Source organism: Protopterus annectens, chromosome 7.part0, assembly GCF_019279795.1.
Source record: "Protopterus annectens isolate FY-2018-M chromosome 7.part0, PAN1.0, whole genome shotgun sequence".
NCBI classification, from domain to species: Eukaryota; Metazoa; Chordata; order Ceratodontiformes; family Protopteridae; genus Protopterus; species Protopterus annectens.
This window is the reverse complement of record NC_056739.1, coordinates 496,666,508-496,687,438: the sequence shown is the minus strand read 5'-3', so window position 1 is coordinate 496,687,438 and position 20,931 is coordinate 496,666,508. Positions and strand designations below refer to the sequence as shown.

Here is a 20,931-nt window from a genome sequence, read left to right as displayed (position 1 = left end):
CCTTATTGGAATGTGCAGGTAAGCTTCCTTTAAGTCTAAGGCTGCCAGCCAGGCATCTTTGCCTAGCACAGGGAGAACTGTTGAAGTGTTAGCATTTTGAATTTTGGGATTACTAAAAAGGTGTTTTAGAATAGAGAGGTTCAGGACAGGATGCCAGGAGCTGTCTTTTCTGGGTACCAGGAAATGTCTCGAGTAAAAACCTTGTCCCTTTTCTTCTGCTGGGACACGGTGAATATCCGATACTTGGGAGAGAGAGAACCTGCTGTTGAGACATCTGGCCAATCGTTTGGGGTTGGTAAGGTGTAGACGTGGAATCTGTATCCTTGGAAAACTATATTTGATTTTCTTAGGAAGATAAAAGATATTTATTGGTGCGAAAATATGTACTTCATTGCGGTTGATGTAGTGAGCCTCTATACTAACATTTCACATATTTTGGGCTTAGAAGCTATAAAATTCTTTCTTGGTGATAGCCCTAAAACTCATTATATTTTGGAACTAGTGGAATTTTGTCTAATGAATAACTTTTTCGAATTCAATGGCACTCTCTATAGACAGGTAACAGGCACTGCTATAGGGGCTGCGTTTGCGCCAGCCTATGCCAACCTGTTTATGGGGTTGTTTGAAAATGAATTTCTTTATAGACTACTTTTTTTCAAAAATAATGTTCTGAAGTATTTTAGATTTATTGATGATCTGACTTTTATTTGTAATGGCAATTTTGATGCATCGGTAAATTTTATTGATGCACTAAATAATAATAGATTTGGCATCAAATTCAGTGATGTACAACGGGGAGATCAAGTACATTTTCTAGATATTTTTCTCAAAGGGAATAGTGTTTTTCCGATACATACTGGCATTTACAGAAAGTTTGATGAAATAAGCTGGAAAATGTGGGGAAATAGTTGCCATCCTCCCCATACATTATCAGCTATTCCCTATGGGGAATTTCTCAGAATAAAAAGACTGAATTCTGATGCTAATTGGCTTATAATGAGGCATATAAAGCAGCCAAGATATTTAAGGCTAGAGGATATAATCCAATAAATATAGAAAATAGTCTTTGTAAAGTATTTAGAAATAATAAAGGTACTATTAGACAGAATAATTACAAATATAATAAGTACAACACTGATCAGGAAAAGATGTTTTTTGTTACAAAATACACTAATTTTTCCATAATTATTAACAAAATAATTATGGAGTACTGGAACTTTATTAAAAAAGATGTTGTATCATTAAAAGACACAAAATTAATGATATCATACAAAAAAGGGAAAAGTATACAGGATTTTTTAGTACATAGTATTTATAAAAAACCCTGCATCAATGGATTAAATACTGTGCAAGATGTGGGAACATTCCCTTGTGGAAAATGTTCCATTTGCAAACATATAGTGAATGAGGTAGGCAAAATAAATGGAAAAAATTTTACTACAAGAGCAAAATATACATGTATGAGTAGAGGTGTTATTTATGTAATATTTTGTGATTGTAATAAATATTATATTGGGGAAACAAAAAGAATGTTAGCGGAAAGGATTAAAGAGCATATTAGAGATGTAAAAAATAATAAAATTAATAGTCCCATTGCTGAACACTTTAACTCTGTACATCATGGAAACATTGAACATATAAAAGTTTCTATCTTGGAACATGTTCCTCTTTATTATAATGATTTAGATGGGCAAAAAAATATATTAAGACGAAAGGAATCCATTCTGATTATGAAATTTGGGACCTTGCAACCATATGGAATGAATAGAGAATGCAATTGGCAATGCCTTATTTAAGACTATGACTTTAAATATATTTTGTATATGTGACTTAATTGTTTGATTGCATAATTGATTGATTACTTGTTTTTTGTATATATTGAAAAGTGTTTTATGAGTTTTACTGTTTTACTCTGTAAAGGCTGTTGGCCGAGGCGCTAGAGAAAGGGAGAAAGGATTTGCTTCAACTGAATAAATTTTATCAGGAAGGTAGAGCTGGGACTCACTGTTGGTCTTTGTTGTTTTATATATATTTAAAACCCATTTGTCCTGGGTAATGGGTTCCCAGTTTTTGGCATGCAGGGTGAGCTTTCCCCCTAAGGGAGCAGGCAGTTGAACAGGGCTTGGAAGGGTTAAGGTTAAGTCACTGTGACATTTTTCCATAGGGGGTGGCTTACTACTTCCAGCTTTCGAAGTGGAAGCCCCCCACTGCTTAGGTCTGTGTGTAGCCTGAGACTATAATCTTGGTGGTCTGCTGTTCCTGGGTTTGGACTGAGAAGGCCTGGAAGAGACTGGAAAGGACCAATTCTTAGAAGGCCAATGCCTACTAAATCTGAGAGACTGTACTTACAGAAAATAACAGTTTGCAAAGATTTAGCTTTCTCCTCCATCTTTTAAGGACAACTTCTGCTTTGTTGCCAAAAAGGCGGTCTTGGTTTAAGGGAGCATCCAGTAATTTAGCTTTAACACGATCTGGCAAATTTTGCTCCTTAAGCCAGGCATGCCTTCTAAGTACATACCCAATGACAGCAGCCCTGCAAGATGCTTCTAGAGAGTCAAAACCATATTGCAAAGTATGTTTACCAACTTGTTCAGCAGAATGCATTAAATCCTGTAATTCTTTATGTTCAGCACAGTTAGGAATCAACATCATTTTCTGTTTAAGTAGTCCCAAAATATGCTGCTGATACTTTAACATGTGAAACTGACAATTTAAGGCCCTAATGGCCAAAGTAGCAGAAGTGTACACCTTTTTACCCCATCTGTCCAAGGCCCTGGAATCTCTATCAGAGGGGGTGGAGTTTTGGCAGCAGTAGCCTTAATGTCATTTGGTCCTTGGGAAATGGTCTCGGAATCTGCAGTACGATTCTTCAAGAGGAACTTGTGAGAGTCAGGTTCTCTAATACCCGTCAGGTTTTCTGGGAGCAGGAGTTAAAGTGTCTGGGGCCAGGCTAGATTCCAAGAAGGCAATCATCCATGTCCAGAACAGTAGGGATAGCTAAAGGCCTGTGTTAAGGGAGGAGTAAGAATTCCCTAAGCCTCTTTTTGGAGCCAGAGTAATCCTGGCTTTCCCAGTGGAAATGCTCCCCAAGAGTGTGCAAGGTTTCACCAAAAGAAAAGTCTTCTGGAGGTGATTCCTCATGTAGATCAGGGCAAATCCTGGAAATCAGAAGAAACAGAAATTTCAGAATCCTGATCAGAAGAATCAGAAAGAAAATCAGTTCTAGGTCTCTTAGAGGGGGAAGGCTGGCTTCCCCTAATTAAAGTAAGGTCTTCAGCCATTCTAAGCATTTTTTTTTTTTTTTTTTTTTTTTTTTTTTACACATATGGGCCTGACCATGCAGTTTGGATGTCGGTTTTCTAGGCGTGGGTCGAATTTTAGGCCTTGATGAAGATGGTGTCGGTTTAAAATGCAACTCTGTAGGCCTGAATACACCCTCAGAAGCCGGTGCCTGCACAACGGCTCCGGACCCATCCAAGGTAGAGACATCCGCAGGTTCCATAGTAAAAGAAGCATCTCACAGCATACCGGACTCCGACTGGGTTTCAGTAGAGGCCTGCGAATTTGAAGTAGCGGGTATCAGGGGCTGTGAAAGCTCCTCACTGAGTATCTGTGAACTGGCGACTAGCTTAACGGAAGCATCATCGGCAGTTTTGGACCTATGTGGTCCGTCTCTGTCTTTATCCTTACGTTTTTTCGGAATATCGGTAGTCGGATGGCTTATCGAAGCCATTTCTGGATAGTTAAACTGAGTACCAAAATAATTTGCTGTGAAAATAGACAGACGACAAATAGTTCTGGGGTTGAATAAGGCATAAAACTGACAGCGAGGGACATCGTGGTCTGGGCCTAAGCAAGGAATGCAGTACAAATGAAAATCTTTATGAAGTATTTGCTTTCCACAGGGAAGACAATTGTTAACTTTTACTGACATTGGTTAAGAGCAAGAAAAAGGATCCCCAATGGGGTACTTCACTTTTTTCGAAGACTTCGGGTTCTGAAACTAGAAAACGAAAACTTCTGGAGCCAGCCGACCAGCACTTGCGAATTGCTTCTGCTTCGGGCATTGCGCGGCAAGAAAGACTGATGTAATGGAGTCGGCTGCATGTTTTATACCCCTGACAACCTGACATCATTGAAGAGACAGCATCCGACACAGGAATCCAAGACTTTGACATTCAGGCTGGCTGAGGGCTACCTGCAAGCAGATAACCCAAATGTAATGACTGCAACAGTGAAACACGAAGAACATCCCATATGCTACTAAAGCAGTATGGTTGAGGGCAGTACAGTTGTGTAAAATCTTACCATAAAGAGCAGATGTCCTTTTCTTCATTGTTGCAGTATTTATGACCCAAGGATCTCCTGCCAAGGATAGCCCAACATCTGGCCCATATATCAAAGCCTTTAGCACTTTCAGGTACCGTACATCACACATACACTCCCCGCGTAAAGCATAAGGCATACAAATGACATACAGATGTACACACTCAGAACTAGAAAAAAAAACAGCAAATGCCCCAAGGACAAGGAAAAACATGTGCATCCAAAGAGATTAAAAGGAGAAGAGCCTCTTGGCTGGGAGGACAAAAAAAAGAATAGGCAGAGGTGACAGGATGGAGGGCATGAATATTGCAACAATGAATAGGAGGACATTTACTATTATGGTAAGATTTTACACAACTATACTATGTCCCTGTTGCAGTACTCATAACTTAAGGGAGAGTAAAAAAAGCTCCAGAGGAAGCCTGGGAGGAGTACAACATGGAAGAACCCTCCAGAAACTCAAGCAGGACAGCCCAGGCAAAGCCAGCTCTGGCCCGAGAAAATAACATCCAACTTGTAACGCTTGGTGAAAATAAGAAAAGAGGACCAAGTAGCAGCCTCAAGGATGAAATTGGTATCCAGCCCCTTGAAAAAAGCACCCAAGGAGGAAACAGCCCTGACAGAATGAGCCTTTACTGAAGAGGAAAGACATTTATCATGAAATGAACAAACAGAATTGGCCTTAGAAATCCAGGAACAAATGTTTTGCTTGGAAATAGCCAAACCCAAAGACTTGGGATGAAAGGAAACAAAAAGCTGCTCAGACCTGTAAATAACTTTAGTTTTATCCAACTAATATCTGAACTGTCTATACAAATCTAAGGTGTGAAGAACCTTCTCAATGGCAGACTGCAGAGAAGGAAAAAAAGGAAGGAAGATGAATAGACTGATTAAATCACAACTCATTGTAATAATCCTTCTTTAATGCCCAAGATGGACAGTCAGTCACCCTGTCTCTATCGTAAACTAAGAAAGGATCAATAGCCATGAGAGTCTGAAGTTTAGACACTCTCTTGGCTGAAGTGAGTGCCAAAAGATGAACAATCTTCCAAACACAATGTTGCAAGGAAGCTGAAGAAGCAGGCTGAAAAAGGACCAGAGTCAATTTTTCAAGTACAAAACTGAGGTCCCAGTAAGGCAGAATTAGCTTCCCGAGAGGTCTGATACGAAGGATGCCTTTCAGAAATTACTTGCCATTAAAATCCACAGCCCAGGGGAAGACTCAAGGACAGACCAGCAGAAATTGCTGACAGGTGAGCTTTAAATGAGAATGCTAACCCATCAAGGACCAGATTAAACAAAGAAAGGACCTGAGAAACTTCCACAGGTAGGTGATCCGGATGGTGAGAAATCTACCAGACAGAAAATCACTTTCATTTGGACATATACGACTTCCTGTTAGTGGGTTTCCAGGTGTCCTGCAGGACTCAAAGCATGTCCCCAGAAAAGAGGTGCCTAAAAGGCGAAAAGAATAATTTTCCAGGGAAAAGTTTCCAAACCGGAGGACTTGGAATTCTGGAACAGAACAGAGGACATTATCTCTTCAGAGTGGAACCAAAAAGATCTACCTGAGGAAGACCCCACTGATGGATAATGTCCAGGAATGATTGTCTGAAGCATCCATCCGTGAGCTTGTATGGTGGACCTACTCAGGGAGTCTGCCATTAGACTGTGCTCCGAGGAAATGTAAACTGCCTGAAGAGTGTCAGATGATATAGGGCAGCTAGATCTTATATCTGAAAAGCTAGTCAGCAAAGATGATAGGATCTTTTACCGCCTTGTTTGTTGACATACCACCTCACTGCTGTGGTGCGGTCTGTGAAACTTTTGAGGGGCCCAGGATGAAAGAGAATGAAAAGCCTGAAGAGCTAGAAGCAGAGCGCTCACCTCCTTTATACTGATGTGGTCTGACCATTAATGAAGAGATGAGAGAACATGAACCTTGAAAGAGCCAATGGAGGCCTCCATCCCCTGTCTGAGAAGTCTGTAACGAGCTTGCGTGGGTAATGGAGCTTGGAATGGAACATCCAGGTTGATGAATCCACTACTAAAACTAAAGCTTCAGACAGGAACGGAAAGATACTGAGAAGTCCAGAGGGTGGCAATACTGGAGTCACACTGAGTTGTGGTACCACTGAAGCTTTCTCATGTGGAGCCTGGCCAGAGGGAGTATGGGAATGGTGGAAGCCATGAACCTAAGGACCCTAAGAAATTCCCTGGCCATGACTGAAGTTAGAGGAAGAAGAGACTGGAAAAAAAGCAGGGAGACAGAACCTTGGGGGCAGGCAGAGATACCAGCATGGGGATGGTCTAAAGTCTGCAAGAGAGGAAAATATGATCTTGAGAAGGCATCAGCACACATTTCTGGAAGTTTATAGTGAACCTCAGACTCTAACAGGGATATAGTAAACTGAAGATCCTGAAGCAGAGCATCTGGAGAAGAAACTTGAATGAGCAGATCATCCAGAAAAGGAAAGATCTAAACCCCACTCATCTAGCAACAGCAAATGAGAGGAACGAGGGATTTGGTAAATGCCCTTGGGGCAGTGGAGAGGCCAAATAGCAAAACAAAGAAATGAAAATGCAAGGCAGAAACCGAGAAACAAAAATTTCTCGAAAGGGGGCTGGATGAGGATATGACGGTAGGCATCTCTGAGATCCAGAGAGACCAGTAAGGCCTGGGGTAGAAGAGAAAATAGAGTCTGAAAAGAGAACATTAAAAAAGAAGGAATCTTGAGAAAGGTGGTGAGTTGGGAACGATCCAAAATTGGTCTCAAAGTGCCATCCTTTCTGGGAATCAAAAGGATCCTGAAATAAAAATCCCTCCCTACCTGGGCAAGAGGCACAGCCTTTATGATGCTCTGGACCAAAACAGAATGGGCTGCCTCTGATAAGAGGACATTGAGCCAGAGAACATTGAGGAATACTCAAAAAGGAAGGAAGGGATTTCCAAACCATAAAACAGCCCCAATAGATAATGGAGAGAACCCAACTGTCTGTTGTGATCTTTAACCAATTTGGAAGAAACAGGGAAAGATGGAGAGATGAGGAAATCTAGCCTAGGGAAAGGAATTCGGCTTATCCTGAAGAGCAGGTTTCTGGAAGATAGAGATTCCATTATCTTTTCAGTAGCTTCTGTGCCCTTTGATTTTAAACCCCCTGCAACCAAGGGACTTAAAAGGAGGCACACATCCAGAACTTTTTTTTCCCCTTAGGAGGGCGTGACTGCCTATGAACAAAAGCAGATTTGGAGGGATAATTCCTCTGAAAGTTAGGAACAGGAGAAACAAAAATTTATTTCAACTCCTGCAAGGCTTTACCCGAGTCCTGGAGACACTTGAAAAGTTCAGCAGCAGCACCAAAAAGTTTTTTTATTATCCAGAGGAGCGTCCAACAGTTTGGCTTTAATGTCATCAGACAAAGCCTGATGATGAAGCCACAAGCAATGCCTCTCAACAGAGACAAAAGCAACAGCTCTGCAGTAGGCATCAGCTGCATTTGATAGGGTATATTTCTCAAGTTGCTCACCATTCTAACAGGGAAAGGCCAGAAGCCTTCCCCTCAGAATCAGGAAGGTAAGAAACAACTTGGGAAACCTAAGAAAGGAGGGTCAAACATGCCTACTGATGCAAGTCTCATAGCTGATGGCCTGAAATGATAAAGTAGCATCAGTATAAACCTTTCTGCCTAGTCTCTCCATAGCCCTACTAATGTTTATCTGAAGGAAGCAACTTCAAAGAGTAACAGCTGGGCTTGTCAGATGAAATTCCCACTACAGAAGGATCGGCAGAAGGGTACTTAAGAAATTTAAATTAGTTAGGCACCTTGTAAAATCTATCAGGTTTCTTGGTTGCAGGGGGTTTAAAATCAAGGGGCACAGAAACTACTGAAAAGATATCTAAAGAGGGCAGCCAGAACAGGGGGAACAGCCAATGGTGTAGAAGACTCCAACTGGGGGAGCTTATAATACTTTTTCTGAATGTCAATGCCTTGAGAACAAACCCACTTAAACTCCATTATGCAGGCAATAGTATCACTAAATGAGGAGTTCCTCCAAAGGGGACTCTGGGCTAATAAAATCCTCTTCTTCTGAACCGCAGTCCAAGGGTGAAGGAATTTAAGAGGAATAAGACAGGGATTGTTCTCCAGAATTCAGATCCTCATCTGAAGAATCCAGTTCTCTGCATCTTTTAAGAGGAATGAAAGACTAGGCAGGGGCAGACACGCACATCATTTGAGGAGGCTTTAAACCCTTTAAAACATTAAGTAACCCCAAGTAAAATCCTACTATTTACATAGGGGATCCTTGACTACAGGGGAAATATGCTTGGTTTTCGGTTTCTTTTTCTGTGTGACACCCACACAAAATACTTTGAGAGTCAGAACCCTGGCAACATTCAGAAATCGTAGTAGGGATCTCCTCCCTAACTAAGATCTATGGAATCCCACTTGGTCCCTTGGATATAATCAGCTAGGGTTTCCCCTCAACATAAGGAGGAGACATTTGTAAAGCTTCTGAGGACATGCAAGAAGATGGATCCATGCCGGCCTCCAATGGAGTCACAGCAGAGGAATCTGAGGCAATCACAAGATAATGTTATGAGATGTCTTGAGAGAAAGACATCTGGGGGAGGCTGGATAGCAGTCATATCACAGGCATTTTTTTAGCCTTTTTCTTGGGCAATGGCTGACCCTTAGGATAAGATAACTCTGACATAGTACCTTCAGCCAATGGCTTAAGTCAGTGGTTCATAGGTTCATACTAGGCTATCTGCCCTAGGGCATTTATAAGCCCAGCCAGAGTGTGTGTGGCTTTCACCACCCCTTAGGATGAGAATACTATATCCATTAGTTTGCTGTGCCTCTGTCCAGCAGTGACACAGAGATGATTCCCGGGGTAAACCTACGATCTCCCATCCACTCGTCAAGATTTCTCTTGAGCAGAGTCAGTGAGGGGCTCTGCCTTACATGGACTGGGTTCCATAGTGTAGGGAGTCTCTGGGTGATGAATCTGTCCCTCCAGCACATCCTATTTATATCCATGTTGAGGTTTAAGTCTCTTGCTCTCGTGGCTCTGGTGGATTTGGATTTTTTGAGGTGGAGCATGTCCATTAATTCCGGGTTGGACATGGCCTTGTATGTCAGGCACAGATCACCTCTTGTCAAAGTAAATAGATATAGAGTACTAAGTAAGGTCTTGGGGACAAACCCCTGGCAGACAGAACATGGTGTATGGTCTTAGGAAGCAACCCAACAGAAGAGACATTTGTCGTGACCGTCTTTATGGGAAATCTGCCTCTCACCCTTACATTTTCCCTTTCTGGATGACAAGAACCCAACAGCACTAAATAGAAGACAATGAATTCACAAGGGGAGAGATGTTGGGAAAATGCATCTAGGTAAACTTTCGGTAGCTGAAGTTCTGTTAGAGCAGTCTCACATGGAGGATGCACCCTACAAAGGACAGGCAGTGCAGGGCCTACTGATTATGGTGTACAAGGAGGTAGGGACATACATCTTGAATGGGTGCATGAATATCGGCTTATGCTCTTGGTTAGACTCAGCCTCCTCCCTGTCGAAAAGGGGCTGAAGGGCTCTCACCCAGCAGAAACAATGAGTCTACACAGTGGCTGAATGGGCAGGGCTTCATGCTCAGCATAAATAGGAATAGAGAGAACTAATGGTACTGACAATGGATTCTGTTGTATGATGTGACAAAGGACCATAACCTTGTTTTCTTTGCTGTATTTTTTTTTTTTTTATGATTTCTTCTGCTTCCAACCAAATGCAGTTCTTGACCATCCTCTTGGTGGTGCATTTTTGGGAGGACTGTTCACTGCCTTTCACCTTCCTTCAAATCATTTAACAGTTCTCCAAATCCTCATTCCAGTTAAGAAAAATTAAGTTACAAGAATGACCTGTTTGAAAAGGATTCCAAAACAACAGATGAAGGCAAAAAAGATATACACCGAATACCTTAACTTGGCCAAAGCTTTTGACACTTCCTCACTTGGGCACAGTAGAAAAGCTAAATAAACTGGGAATAAACCTCTATGCCATCCACCAAATTGTCAACTGGCTGCCAGGATGAAGGAAATCAAAATATGGAAGTTACCTCCATAAAGGGACCAGTCACCATTGCAGTCCTCTAGGGCTGTGTTAGGACCTCTTCCTGTTAGCATCTACTTCTCTGAAGTAAAAACCAATACCAAAGGGCTCTGGCTGACTAAGTTTGCAAATGACTGCAAGCTAGACATCATCATTGAATCCCCAAATACCTCAGACATCCTTGCAAGTATGGTTGTCGCCAATAACTGGTGCCAAAATCATGTACTGACAAATGTCAAAAAATGCATTACTGTATCCTTTGGGAAGTCATCTACCCCAGGGAGCTACCACATTAACAATACGCCCCTATGAGTTGACCCAGTTGTTTGGGATTTGAGAACTTATGTGGACAGTGACCAAACTTTTAACCAACAAGTGACCATTGTTGTAAGAAAGTCTTTCTATACTGGACAGCTTATAAATAAAGGGATTGTGCCTAGATATAGAAATGCTACTGTTCCCCTTTACTCAGCCCTCATTAGGCCAGTCATAGAATATAATTGCTCCCTTTGGCATGCACCTGTCCAGACGCATGCTACAAGTGGAACGCCCACAGAGATACCTTACTAAAAGGATAGAAAGCCTAAACAAAATATCCTACATGGACCGACTCGGAGCCCTGTCAGTATAATTCGCATCCCATAGACTACTAAGAGGTGACCTGTACCTGGCATACAAGTCATCCTTCTTTCCTGATACTGGTGGATTTACTGCACTTCAGTGACTCAAATGGCATAATAAATACTTTGTCTAGGAATCTAAACCTCTACTGCAACATCAAAAGAACACTTTGATGGGACAGGAATAGCTTGCAGAGGATACCATTACTCTGGAGCAGACTCCCCATTCATAAAACTAAGGTCATCTCTCTCCACGTTCAAGCTCAACTTATGATCTATGGATAGGAAATAGAAAATGTATCCTAATACTGCCCCCTGGATTACTAATGGACAGTGGCAGCTCCTAAATGCTGTATCCCATGATTGGGCCCCCTCAAATATCTATGGTATGATCCCAGTTATTCTCATTAGGGATAATATAAATTATCGACCATGGGATAGGTAAAGAATCTCAAACCAAATGAGGTGGGTTAATTCAAGCACAAAAAGGTAAATTGGCTAGGCTTAAAATGGCCCAAAAGGGCTGATGGCCTAGTATTTACCTATGAACCTACAAGAGACAAAATCTGTGTGTTTGTGTACAAACAGCACTGTTAAAAAAATAAAAATAAATGATACAAGTAGAACGTACCGTGGTGTGTGACCAGTAGGAGTAATCAAAAGTAAAACTCTTTGGATTCTCATTGGGCTGTTTTGGATTCGTAATACCTAAAAATGAGCAAAAAACAATGAAGGTATTAATAAAATACAAACACATTCTTTACGACATTACACTACAAAAGATGAGATTCAACACACAGGACAACACTAAAACAAGGGAGGCTAACAAGGGTAATGAGGTTTGAAAGCATGCATGCTTATGTGAACTTCAGTCTTGTACAAGGTTCCCCAGTTTAACAATAACTAAAACAGTGCCCTATTTTGCAACTAGGATGAAACATTAAGCAGAGGCCACGTCTGCCTTAGTCAGTAGTAGCTCAGGTGAATGTAAAAGATACCACAGCACTTATCAAAAAGAGAAGGGAAACTTCTCAGTAACCTGGCCAAATTTTCCCTGGTCAGTAATGAATGCATTTAAATCTGCAATACTTACTTTTTCTTTCTTTGCATCTTTTACGTAGAAGCCACACAACTAAGACAGGCAACATTACATACAGTACCTAGAAAGTACGATGCAATTTATGTGATAGAGTCATTTGAAGTATTTCTGACTTCACAGCCTCTTGCTTTGCACCAAGGAAAGCTGAAAGAGAACTAAAGACCCACTAACTCTTGTGAAGGAACTGTACTACAAAATTCCCCCACCAGTCAGTCAGGCCTTTCCGTTTTCTGGTCTCTGCCAAGCTTCTCACTCTAAGATGTGGTAGAAATGAAGTCACTGGAACTACTGTCGAGAGTCAATTTAAAAAAAAAATATATATATATATATATATATATATATATATATATATATATATATACATACACACAGTACTGCAATATGCTAGATCAGACAAGAAAAGTTTAAGCCACCACTCAAATACCTTACAGACAAGTTCCTTTTATCAACTTGAAATGTATTCAATTGGAAAACTGGTGTAACTGCTCCTCTAGTTTGTTTTCCTTTTAGATATGTACTTAAAAGTGGTTTGCCTGGCTATACTAAAGTCCATTACATAATGGGCACAGTGACTTTCATCTCACTGAAGAGGAATAATTTATGCTCTATCATAACACTTCGCTTCCTTACCAGCACCAAATATAAATGTAGTACAACTGTACGAACATTCAAAAATAGACAAACAGAAGTCACATCACCAGCTGTCATATCAAAAAGTACCATTAGCTACTGTGAAAAATCACAACTTATCAGTACCCTTTTCCAAAAACACACACACACTAGTAAAGAATAAAACTGTACAAGGCACAACACAGTCCCTTGCTTTTTCTAACAGATAAGCATTTGTTTAAAATTGGATACTGATGGGGAAGTATGTCTTTCAGAAGTAGTTGTTACAGCCCAGTTCGAATACTGCTTATATCGACAGAACATCTAGAGATGACAGATGGCTAAATGTTATTTCATACAGATGTAATTTCTTAACAGTGCAAATATTAAAAGGACTTCTAATTACAGAAAAACGTTCTTACAAATGTCATACATTTATATCTCGATCTACATACACAGACACACTTGCACACATGTGCACAACACAGACATACATGCATATACATAATGTGTGATGTATGTAAATATGAACATATCTATACAAATGCACAAAGGATAAGAAGAAAACTGAAAACACCAAAGGCTCAAGCTAGTTTGGAGAAGTTGGTGGGAGATCAAAGCAGCAATGACACCTGAAGAACATTTTAGGACAAGGGGAGCAGCTCAAGCCAGTCAAAGGAGTAGCAGTGGTTGCCGCAGAACAGATGCCTTTGACAACCAGTGTCTGGACAGGAACAACTTACATTTATCATTTAACTTTATCATTATACATTAAATTATTATACTCAAGTGATTCAGAAAAAAGAATTACCAAATGTCTCCGATGAACGTGATTTTTTGGGTGAACTTTCAGGGTACAAAGTTAACCCCTCGAAAATGGAAATCATTCAATATACAGATCTTTCAAAGATCTTAAGTTTCCATTTCTAATTGGACAGAACTGTATTTCACTAATTAAACCAGTATGTCAGAGTGATACTAAACAAAATGTAATGCTTGTTGAATCATACAAAAAAAAAAATTTTTTTTTGGAGATCTCATATTTGACTTTTAGCAAAGGGTCCTATTCATTAAAAGGCTTGTCTTACTCCGGGTAATTTATGCTTCTCAATGTCTTGCATTGTCTCCCCCTCAGTGATCATATTCACACAATAAAAAAGATGTCTGAAGAAGTATCTGAAGAAGCATGCAAGACGCATGTGAAAGCGCTTATTCTGTGTTTGTTCGATTGGAATAAAGGACTTATTTTTTGAAGAATCCAGTGCTTCTCGTGGTGTGTCCTGATAGTTTTGTTTGTGGAATTTTGGTGCTTATTTGCTACGGGACACTTTAGGAGGACAGCGGCAGTTGTGAGTTACTACAATAAAAAAGATGGTTACATCATTTGTTTTACTCAAAAAAAATTTTTTTTCAAGGGACCTACCTTTCCCTTTCAGGACAGTCGGGTGGATTTTTCATATTTATGACTTGTACACTACATTTGAAGCTGGTTATTTGGTCTCCTCTCTCCCAAATCTCACGCAATTTGGAAATCAGTCACATGGGATCTTGGTACCAGAATGCTTCCAGTAATCCTTTCATCTGTAACAGCAGAGAAACAGATAGATCCTCCTCGACTCACGCGACTCCACTATTGAGCTCACCACTTGCAAACTGGAGAAAGGTGTTGGGGTGAGATGGATGAGGTTCAGGCCCCGACTTGCCTTTTTTTTTCCCCCAGAAGGATATTTCTGTTTTGTCTCTATGATGGGACAGCATGATTAATTACAATGCAGGTTCTGCTGGTAATCAGACTGCCACACACATACTGTTCAAGCATGAAAATGGCAAACCATGCTAACAGCAAGAATCAAGATCTGAACTACAAGCAGAAGGAACAACTGACTGTCTATTAGACATGCCTACACTTAAGCAGATACTATCTTATGTCATAGGTGCTTTGGTATAGGAGCATGGACATCCCTAAACATGGAATTATACAGGGAAAAAAGTGCCAAATTCTGATTGGTGAGAAAACAAGATAGGTACTTAACAATAGACCTTTGTTGTCTGCTTCCGTCCTTCCTAAACAGATAGGTTATCGGATCCATCTCTGACCAGAATTCAGCCCCTCTCAGACTTTGAATCAAAAGCACAGGCTCCTCCTGTTACCTATAATCCCCTGCAAGAGAAGTATCTTAGACTGAGTTTGCCCACACCTTAACATAAAAGTTTGCCCGCACCTTAATGTAAAAGTTATCCCCTTTTGCATAAAATGTGAAAACCTCATAATACCTTTCTTCCAATCCAACAGCTTGAGGAGAACATGACCAATCCAAAGGAAATATCAGTGCAGTCACTCCCAGAGCAAAGGGTAAAACAAAAACAAGAGGAAAGGAGAAAGGGAAGCTGAGTAACGATGGAAGCAGACAACACAGATCTAGTGTTATGTTACGTATGTAACTTTTCTATCTCAACAGATGGGAAAGTCCCCAGCTACTATCAATCTTGGGAGGTCTAAACGAAGAATATTCTGAAGGACAGCCAAAGCCACCCATGGAAGAAAAGGTGGGCCGATTCAGAGTAACTCTGTCCTTGTGGAAGACCAAGTAAGGAAGTTTAAAAGAAAGGGTGTGCAACTCTGAAACCCTCCTAGCAGAAGTGACTGCCATCAAAAATAAAGTTTTCTAAGCCAAACATTTTAATAATCATAGCTGCAGGTTCAAAAGGTGGACTGGGTAAGGCCTGTTAATGAACAGTGATACACAAAGGAGGAACAGTGTCTCTAAGGAAGAGCCCGAGAAGAAAGGTGCCCCTAAGGAAACCTTAGACAATTTGAGACAGACAATGGAAGACTGATTATCCTGAACATGGAAAGTAGAAATGGCTGCTAGTTGGACTTTTATAGTAGGAAAAAGAAGCCAGGAAGTCCACTGGTGTCGAGAGAGGGTCTGAGAAGAGATCCAATTTTTTTCTCTCTCTCTTGGCCCAGATGGAAAATCTTTTCCATTTGCTCTTAAATCTTTCTGGTAGGGCATCTCTACTTGGACATCAGGATGTGGATGACTTACAAAAAGCCTGGACTAACAGTAACTGGAATTGAAAAAAAAAAACAGTCAACACAAGAGCCTGAATGTCCATAGGAGGCATTCCAGACAGGTGAGAAAGATCTGAAGCAGAGTCTAGCACTCAAGGAGGATGCATTAGTTGAGAGCAGAGAAAGGGAAACCACATCTGTCAAAGCCAGAAAACAGCAATGAGGACCCGATGTAACCTTCCAAACCAATGCTTTCTGTAGAAATTTCTGGATAAGAAGCAAAGGGGGAAAGGCATATAAGAGTCTGGGGGCCAACTTTGGTTCAGAGCATCCCTCAGTGACTCCCCTTTTTAGGGGAATAGGGCAAAGTATATATGCTACACTTGGTGTTGTAAGGGGGCAAAAAGATGACAGCATAGCTGGCCCCAATGGCTGAAAATCGGATCTGCCACTGTTGATTTGAACAACCATTAGTGAGGAAGAAGGACAGGCCTGCTCAACCTGTCCACAAAAACACTGGACTTGCCTGGTATATGCGTTGCTATAATAAGGAGGTGGGAAGACATCATCTACTGCCAAACTCTCATGGCCTCTCAACGTAACGGGTAAGAACATGTTCACCCGGTTTGTTAATGTAGCAGATTACTGACATATTTTCTGTCTAAACGGATATCATACCTGTGGGCTGAGAGTCTTTAAAGTCCTGCAACTCTAGGACAGCTCTCATATGTAGGATATTTATGCAAAGACTGGTCGTATGGCTTGGACAGTCTTTCCCAGGAAATGCCTCCCAACCAAGCTGGGGAGCATCAGTGGTCACTGTAGCCTGGGGAAAAGGCAGAACAAGAGGTCAACCCTGAAAAACTACTGAGGAGTCCAGCCACCACAAAATATGAGTTCTGCAGATTTTTGACAGAGTGACTTGGAAACTCATGGTCTGATGTGATTGACCATTGTGCTAATAGTGTCCATTTGAGCGCACTCTCATGTAGTATCTAGCACAATGAACCAAGGGGGTGGTGGCACGCATCAAGTTAAGATGCAAAATCAACCTTGCTGGTGGCTTCTGACAGGAAAGAACTGCTATGGCATGTTTGTGGAGAGTAGCAGGCCCGGATTTGGACAGCCTGGCTATTTGAAGGTTTATATCCAAATGAGCATCAACAAATTCTATAGTCTGGATTGGGTGAAGCTTGGAATTAGTTAGGCATCAGTGTGAACACAGTCATGTGCAAAGATTGTGCAGAGTGTCCCTGGGAAGCAGAAGATTATTTACTCCTAGATGAAGCAGTTATGAGACACTCATCCAAGTACGGGAACACTCAACCTCTGCAGTCTGAGATAAGCTGCAACCACTGCCATACACTTCAACAAAGCCCTCAGGATACTTCACCAAGGGAAGGGCTCTGAACTGGAAATGACTGGTCCTCCAGTCTTAAGTAGAGAAACCTTCTTGAGCATCTGTCCATATTTATGTGGTAGTACTCCATCCGGAAATTGTACTGACACATCCAATAGTCTTTTCTCAGCAATGGCACAATGGACAGTCTGTAATGATCTGGAATTACATTTGTTTCACACAGTGGTTCAGAAGACTGAGGTCTAAAATTGTCCTGAGGTCTGTTTTTTTTGGCAACGAAAAACTCTGAATACATTTCAAATCCTAGTGGCCTGGTGGGACCTCCTTTCTAGTGCTGCCACTTTTCTCATGGAAGGTGAACACTGGGAAGTTTTCTTGATAGAGCTGTTAAGAGAATAAGGGGATAGCACAGCCTCTGATTATGATCCTCTGCACCCAAACATTCTGACCAACACATATCCATGCCATGGGATGTGCAGATAAGCACCTCCCAACTGCGTCAAAAGTCCAGCAGTCAGGCAACCATTTAGGAGCACTGGTAAGGATTGCTGGAGAATGGATCCCAAAAGCCCTGGCTGCAGGGGTGACGTCCTCCATTACAGCTCTTATCTCTGCCTTGGGGGGTCCAACACAAAGTATCAGGACCAAAATCTTTGAGATTTCTGGAACTGCAGCTCCTTCCCTCTCTTCTGGCTCCTGAAGAAGGACCTCTGGGTAGGTCACTAGGGAGGGTATAGAACCGATCCCTATGGCAGATTGGGTTTAACAATCTTGTTCACCTATGGCTAGCATCTCTAACTTTTGGCCCAAAAAGTATCAAGCCATTATAGGAGGCATTGACAAAAGACATTCAAGTGCTCAACCAAGTTACACAGGCAGATCCAGGCATGCCTCCTTACAGTAATGACGGTGTCAACATCTCTTGAAGTGCCTTCTGCCACAATGGACATGAGACACAAAGATATTCAAAAGGGACTGAAGGGTGACCAAAAGTAAGTCCCCTGCAGATATGGACCTAGAAAGATTTGGACAGCTCGCTGGTTGAATCTCTCAGGAAGAGTGCAAAATGTGCCAAATAAGCCAGCGCTCTAGAAGCATAGGCCACTGAAGCATAAACCGGCTTCCCAAATCTGTCCAGCTTCCTAGACACCTTGTTAGGGGGATGGACAGCAAGCTTTCCTCAGCAAACCCCTTTTTGGTGGCCACTGCTGCTGCCATCACCACCCCCATGGAATTAAATGGCAGAACCCTTGCTCCAATAACAGCAATCCTTCTGGGACAACAAAAACTTTTCAGGCTTGCGTGGGACAGGTTCATCCACATATGGTTCCTTCCATGCCTTCTTGGAGATCAGGTCGACCATCTCGTCCCACTGAAGAGACCACTCAAGCAGTAGATATGCAAACCCCGAACCAAGAGAAATACTGACTCATCCTGGGATGGAGCTTTGAAGGACTATCCCCTTTCTAAGCAGTTCAAGGATTACTCAGACTTCCTCAAGGGGGTAACTGGGGATCCCTTCCCCCTCAGTGAAGTCAACATCTTCAGTTAAGGACTCCAGGAGGGAGTCAAAATTAATCCTTTTGCATGAATGTTTCCAAGAACCCTCTAGAGGGGGACATTCTGGAGAGGATTCAAAAGTAAAAACAGAGATCCTAAATGTGGACCGTCTTGAGGCTTGGAAGGGATGGCTGTTCAGACCAGTCAAGAAAGAGTAGGATTAAGACATGTGGGAGCTCACCTGGGGGAGGGCCAAGTCCAAATGGGAAAGGGAAGTACACTCCCTAGAGAGAGAGAGAGACAGACCACTCTCATAAAAGCTCAAAATGCAGAAGTAGAGACCAGACCTGAGAGCAGATGTGCCACCTCAGACTGCTTTCGAAGTCCTACTCAACTCTGAAGCTGTCAGGGTCAAGCTGTCTAGTGCCAGCACTATGAAGGGAGGGATGGCTCAGAAAACTTTGGAGTCAAACTGGGCCCACCAGGAGCAACACAAAGTCACTCAGAGTCTAAGATTCGCCTGGGGCAGAGCCACTCTGTGCTGCTCAGATCAGAGAAGCAGTCTGAGTCGACAAAGACCAAGACCAAAGACAAACCCTAGGAAATACACTGAGCCAAAAGCTCCAGATCCTAAGGTCGGATCGGGGAAGGAGAGATAATGTGATGAAGGGATAAGCCCATGGTCATGTGTCCAACAATGCTCACAGTAGAGAAAGTACAGTTTTGTACCTACCATAAATGTAGATGTCCGAGAGGTATGCATCTGCAGTCCTTACAAATGGGTTGTCCTGTCCTCAGGCAGCCCTTCGGTCGGCCGGATTCCAAAGTCTGGGTCTGGCCTCGGCTGATGTCGCACTTCACCAGACGTCATAGCTGCAGTTCTTCGGGTGTAAAGGTATCAGCCGACGCCATTTTCCTCAGTGTTTCTTGCCCCAGATGCCAGGTGCCCTCTAGGAAGGCTAAATTTGGATAAATGTAAAAGTTTCCAAATAACAGAGAGCAAATAAAAATAAACATGTGTGTACATATATACAAACAAATACACCATAATAGATTCTCCCAGCTAGCTAGAAGATGGGCAAATACCCTAGGAGTACCACAGAGGGGAAGGAGGGAGGGTAATCCTGACTGCAGATGCATACCTCTCGGACATCTACATTTATGGTAGGTACAAAACTGTACTATGTCCTTCAAGGATGCATCTGCAGTCCTTACAAATGGGTAGAATACCATAGCCAAACTGGGGGAGGAGGTAATAATAAGATTATGGTGTAGTTAAGATCCCTTGCAAAACAGCAGTGGCAAAACCTGCTCGGGATCTGGAGTATAAGGGTAGATTATAATGCTTGGCAAATGTATGCACGGAGCTCCAAGCAGCAGCCTCTAGAATGTCTTTGGTAGCCACTCCTCGTAAAAAAGCTGTAGTAGTGGCTGTAGCCCTTGTGGAATGAGGTCTGATGTTTTCTGGAGTTGTCTTCCCATGGTAAGAGTAGCAAAATCTAATGCAATTTCCTATCCACTTAGAGATTGTCTGTTTTGAAATTGCTTTTCCTTCCATTCCTGTTGCATATGCTACCAGTAACTGGTCAGTTTTTCTATTTCTCTTGGTTCTGTCCAGGTAGTAGCGCAATTGTCTATGTACATCCAAGGTATGTAATAGCCTTTCTCCCCTGTTCTGTGGGTTGGGGAAGAATATAGGCAGGTGGATAGCTTGGTTTAAAGATACTCTGGAGACCACCTTTGGCATAAAAGTAGGATTAGTTCTCATGGACACTCTATCTTGATGGAAGATAAGGAAGGGCTGTACTGCCATTAATGCCTGTATTTCAGAAACCCTTCTTGCTGAAGTGATTGCAAGCAGGAAAGCAGTTTTCCATGATAAGTACTGTAATTCTGCTGTTGCTGCTGGCTCAAAAGGAGGGAGTGTCAACTTTTCTAGCACGAAGTTCAAGTCCCAAGCGGGCAATGGTGGCTTCCTTGGTGGTTTTACATTTTTAATTCCTCTCAGAAACTGCCTGAGTAGAGGATGTGAGAAGACTGGAGGATCCATGTTGTATTCTGCTGAAATAGCTGATGCATGAATCTTAATGGAGGAATAGGACAGGCCATTGTGGAAAAGTTCTGGCAAGTATTCCAGGATGTTAGCTATGTTTGCCAGTGACACGTTTTCTCCTTTTGCTATACTCCAAATGAGATATCTTTTCCATTTTGCTGAATAAGTTTTCCTTGTTGAGGGTCTGCGAGCCTCCGAGATAATGTCCTTAACCCTTTGAGATAAATCTGGGTTATTTTG

General features: G+C 41.9%; 1 protein-coding gene across 1 annotated transcript in view; it reads right to left on the bottom strand.

Annotated features, from left to right (window-relative positions):
• Positions 1-20,931, bottom strand: part of KIF1C (kinesin family member 1C) — a gene marked incomplete in the record, with an annotated part of 1,373,479 nt that overhangs the window by 890,558 nt on the left and 461,990 nt on the right. The window contains 1 exon segment of the mRNA XM_044077100.1: positions 11,686-11,762. Coding sequence (XP_043933035.1) covers positions 11,686-11,762 — 77 coding nt within the window.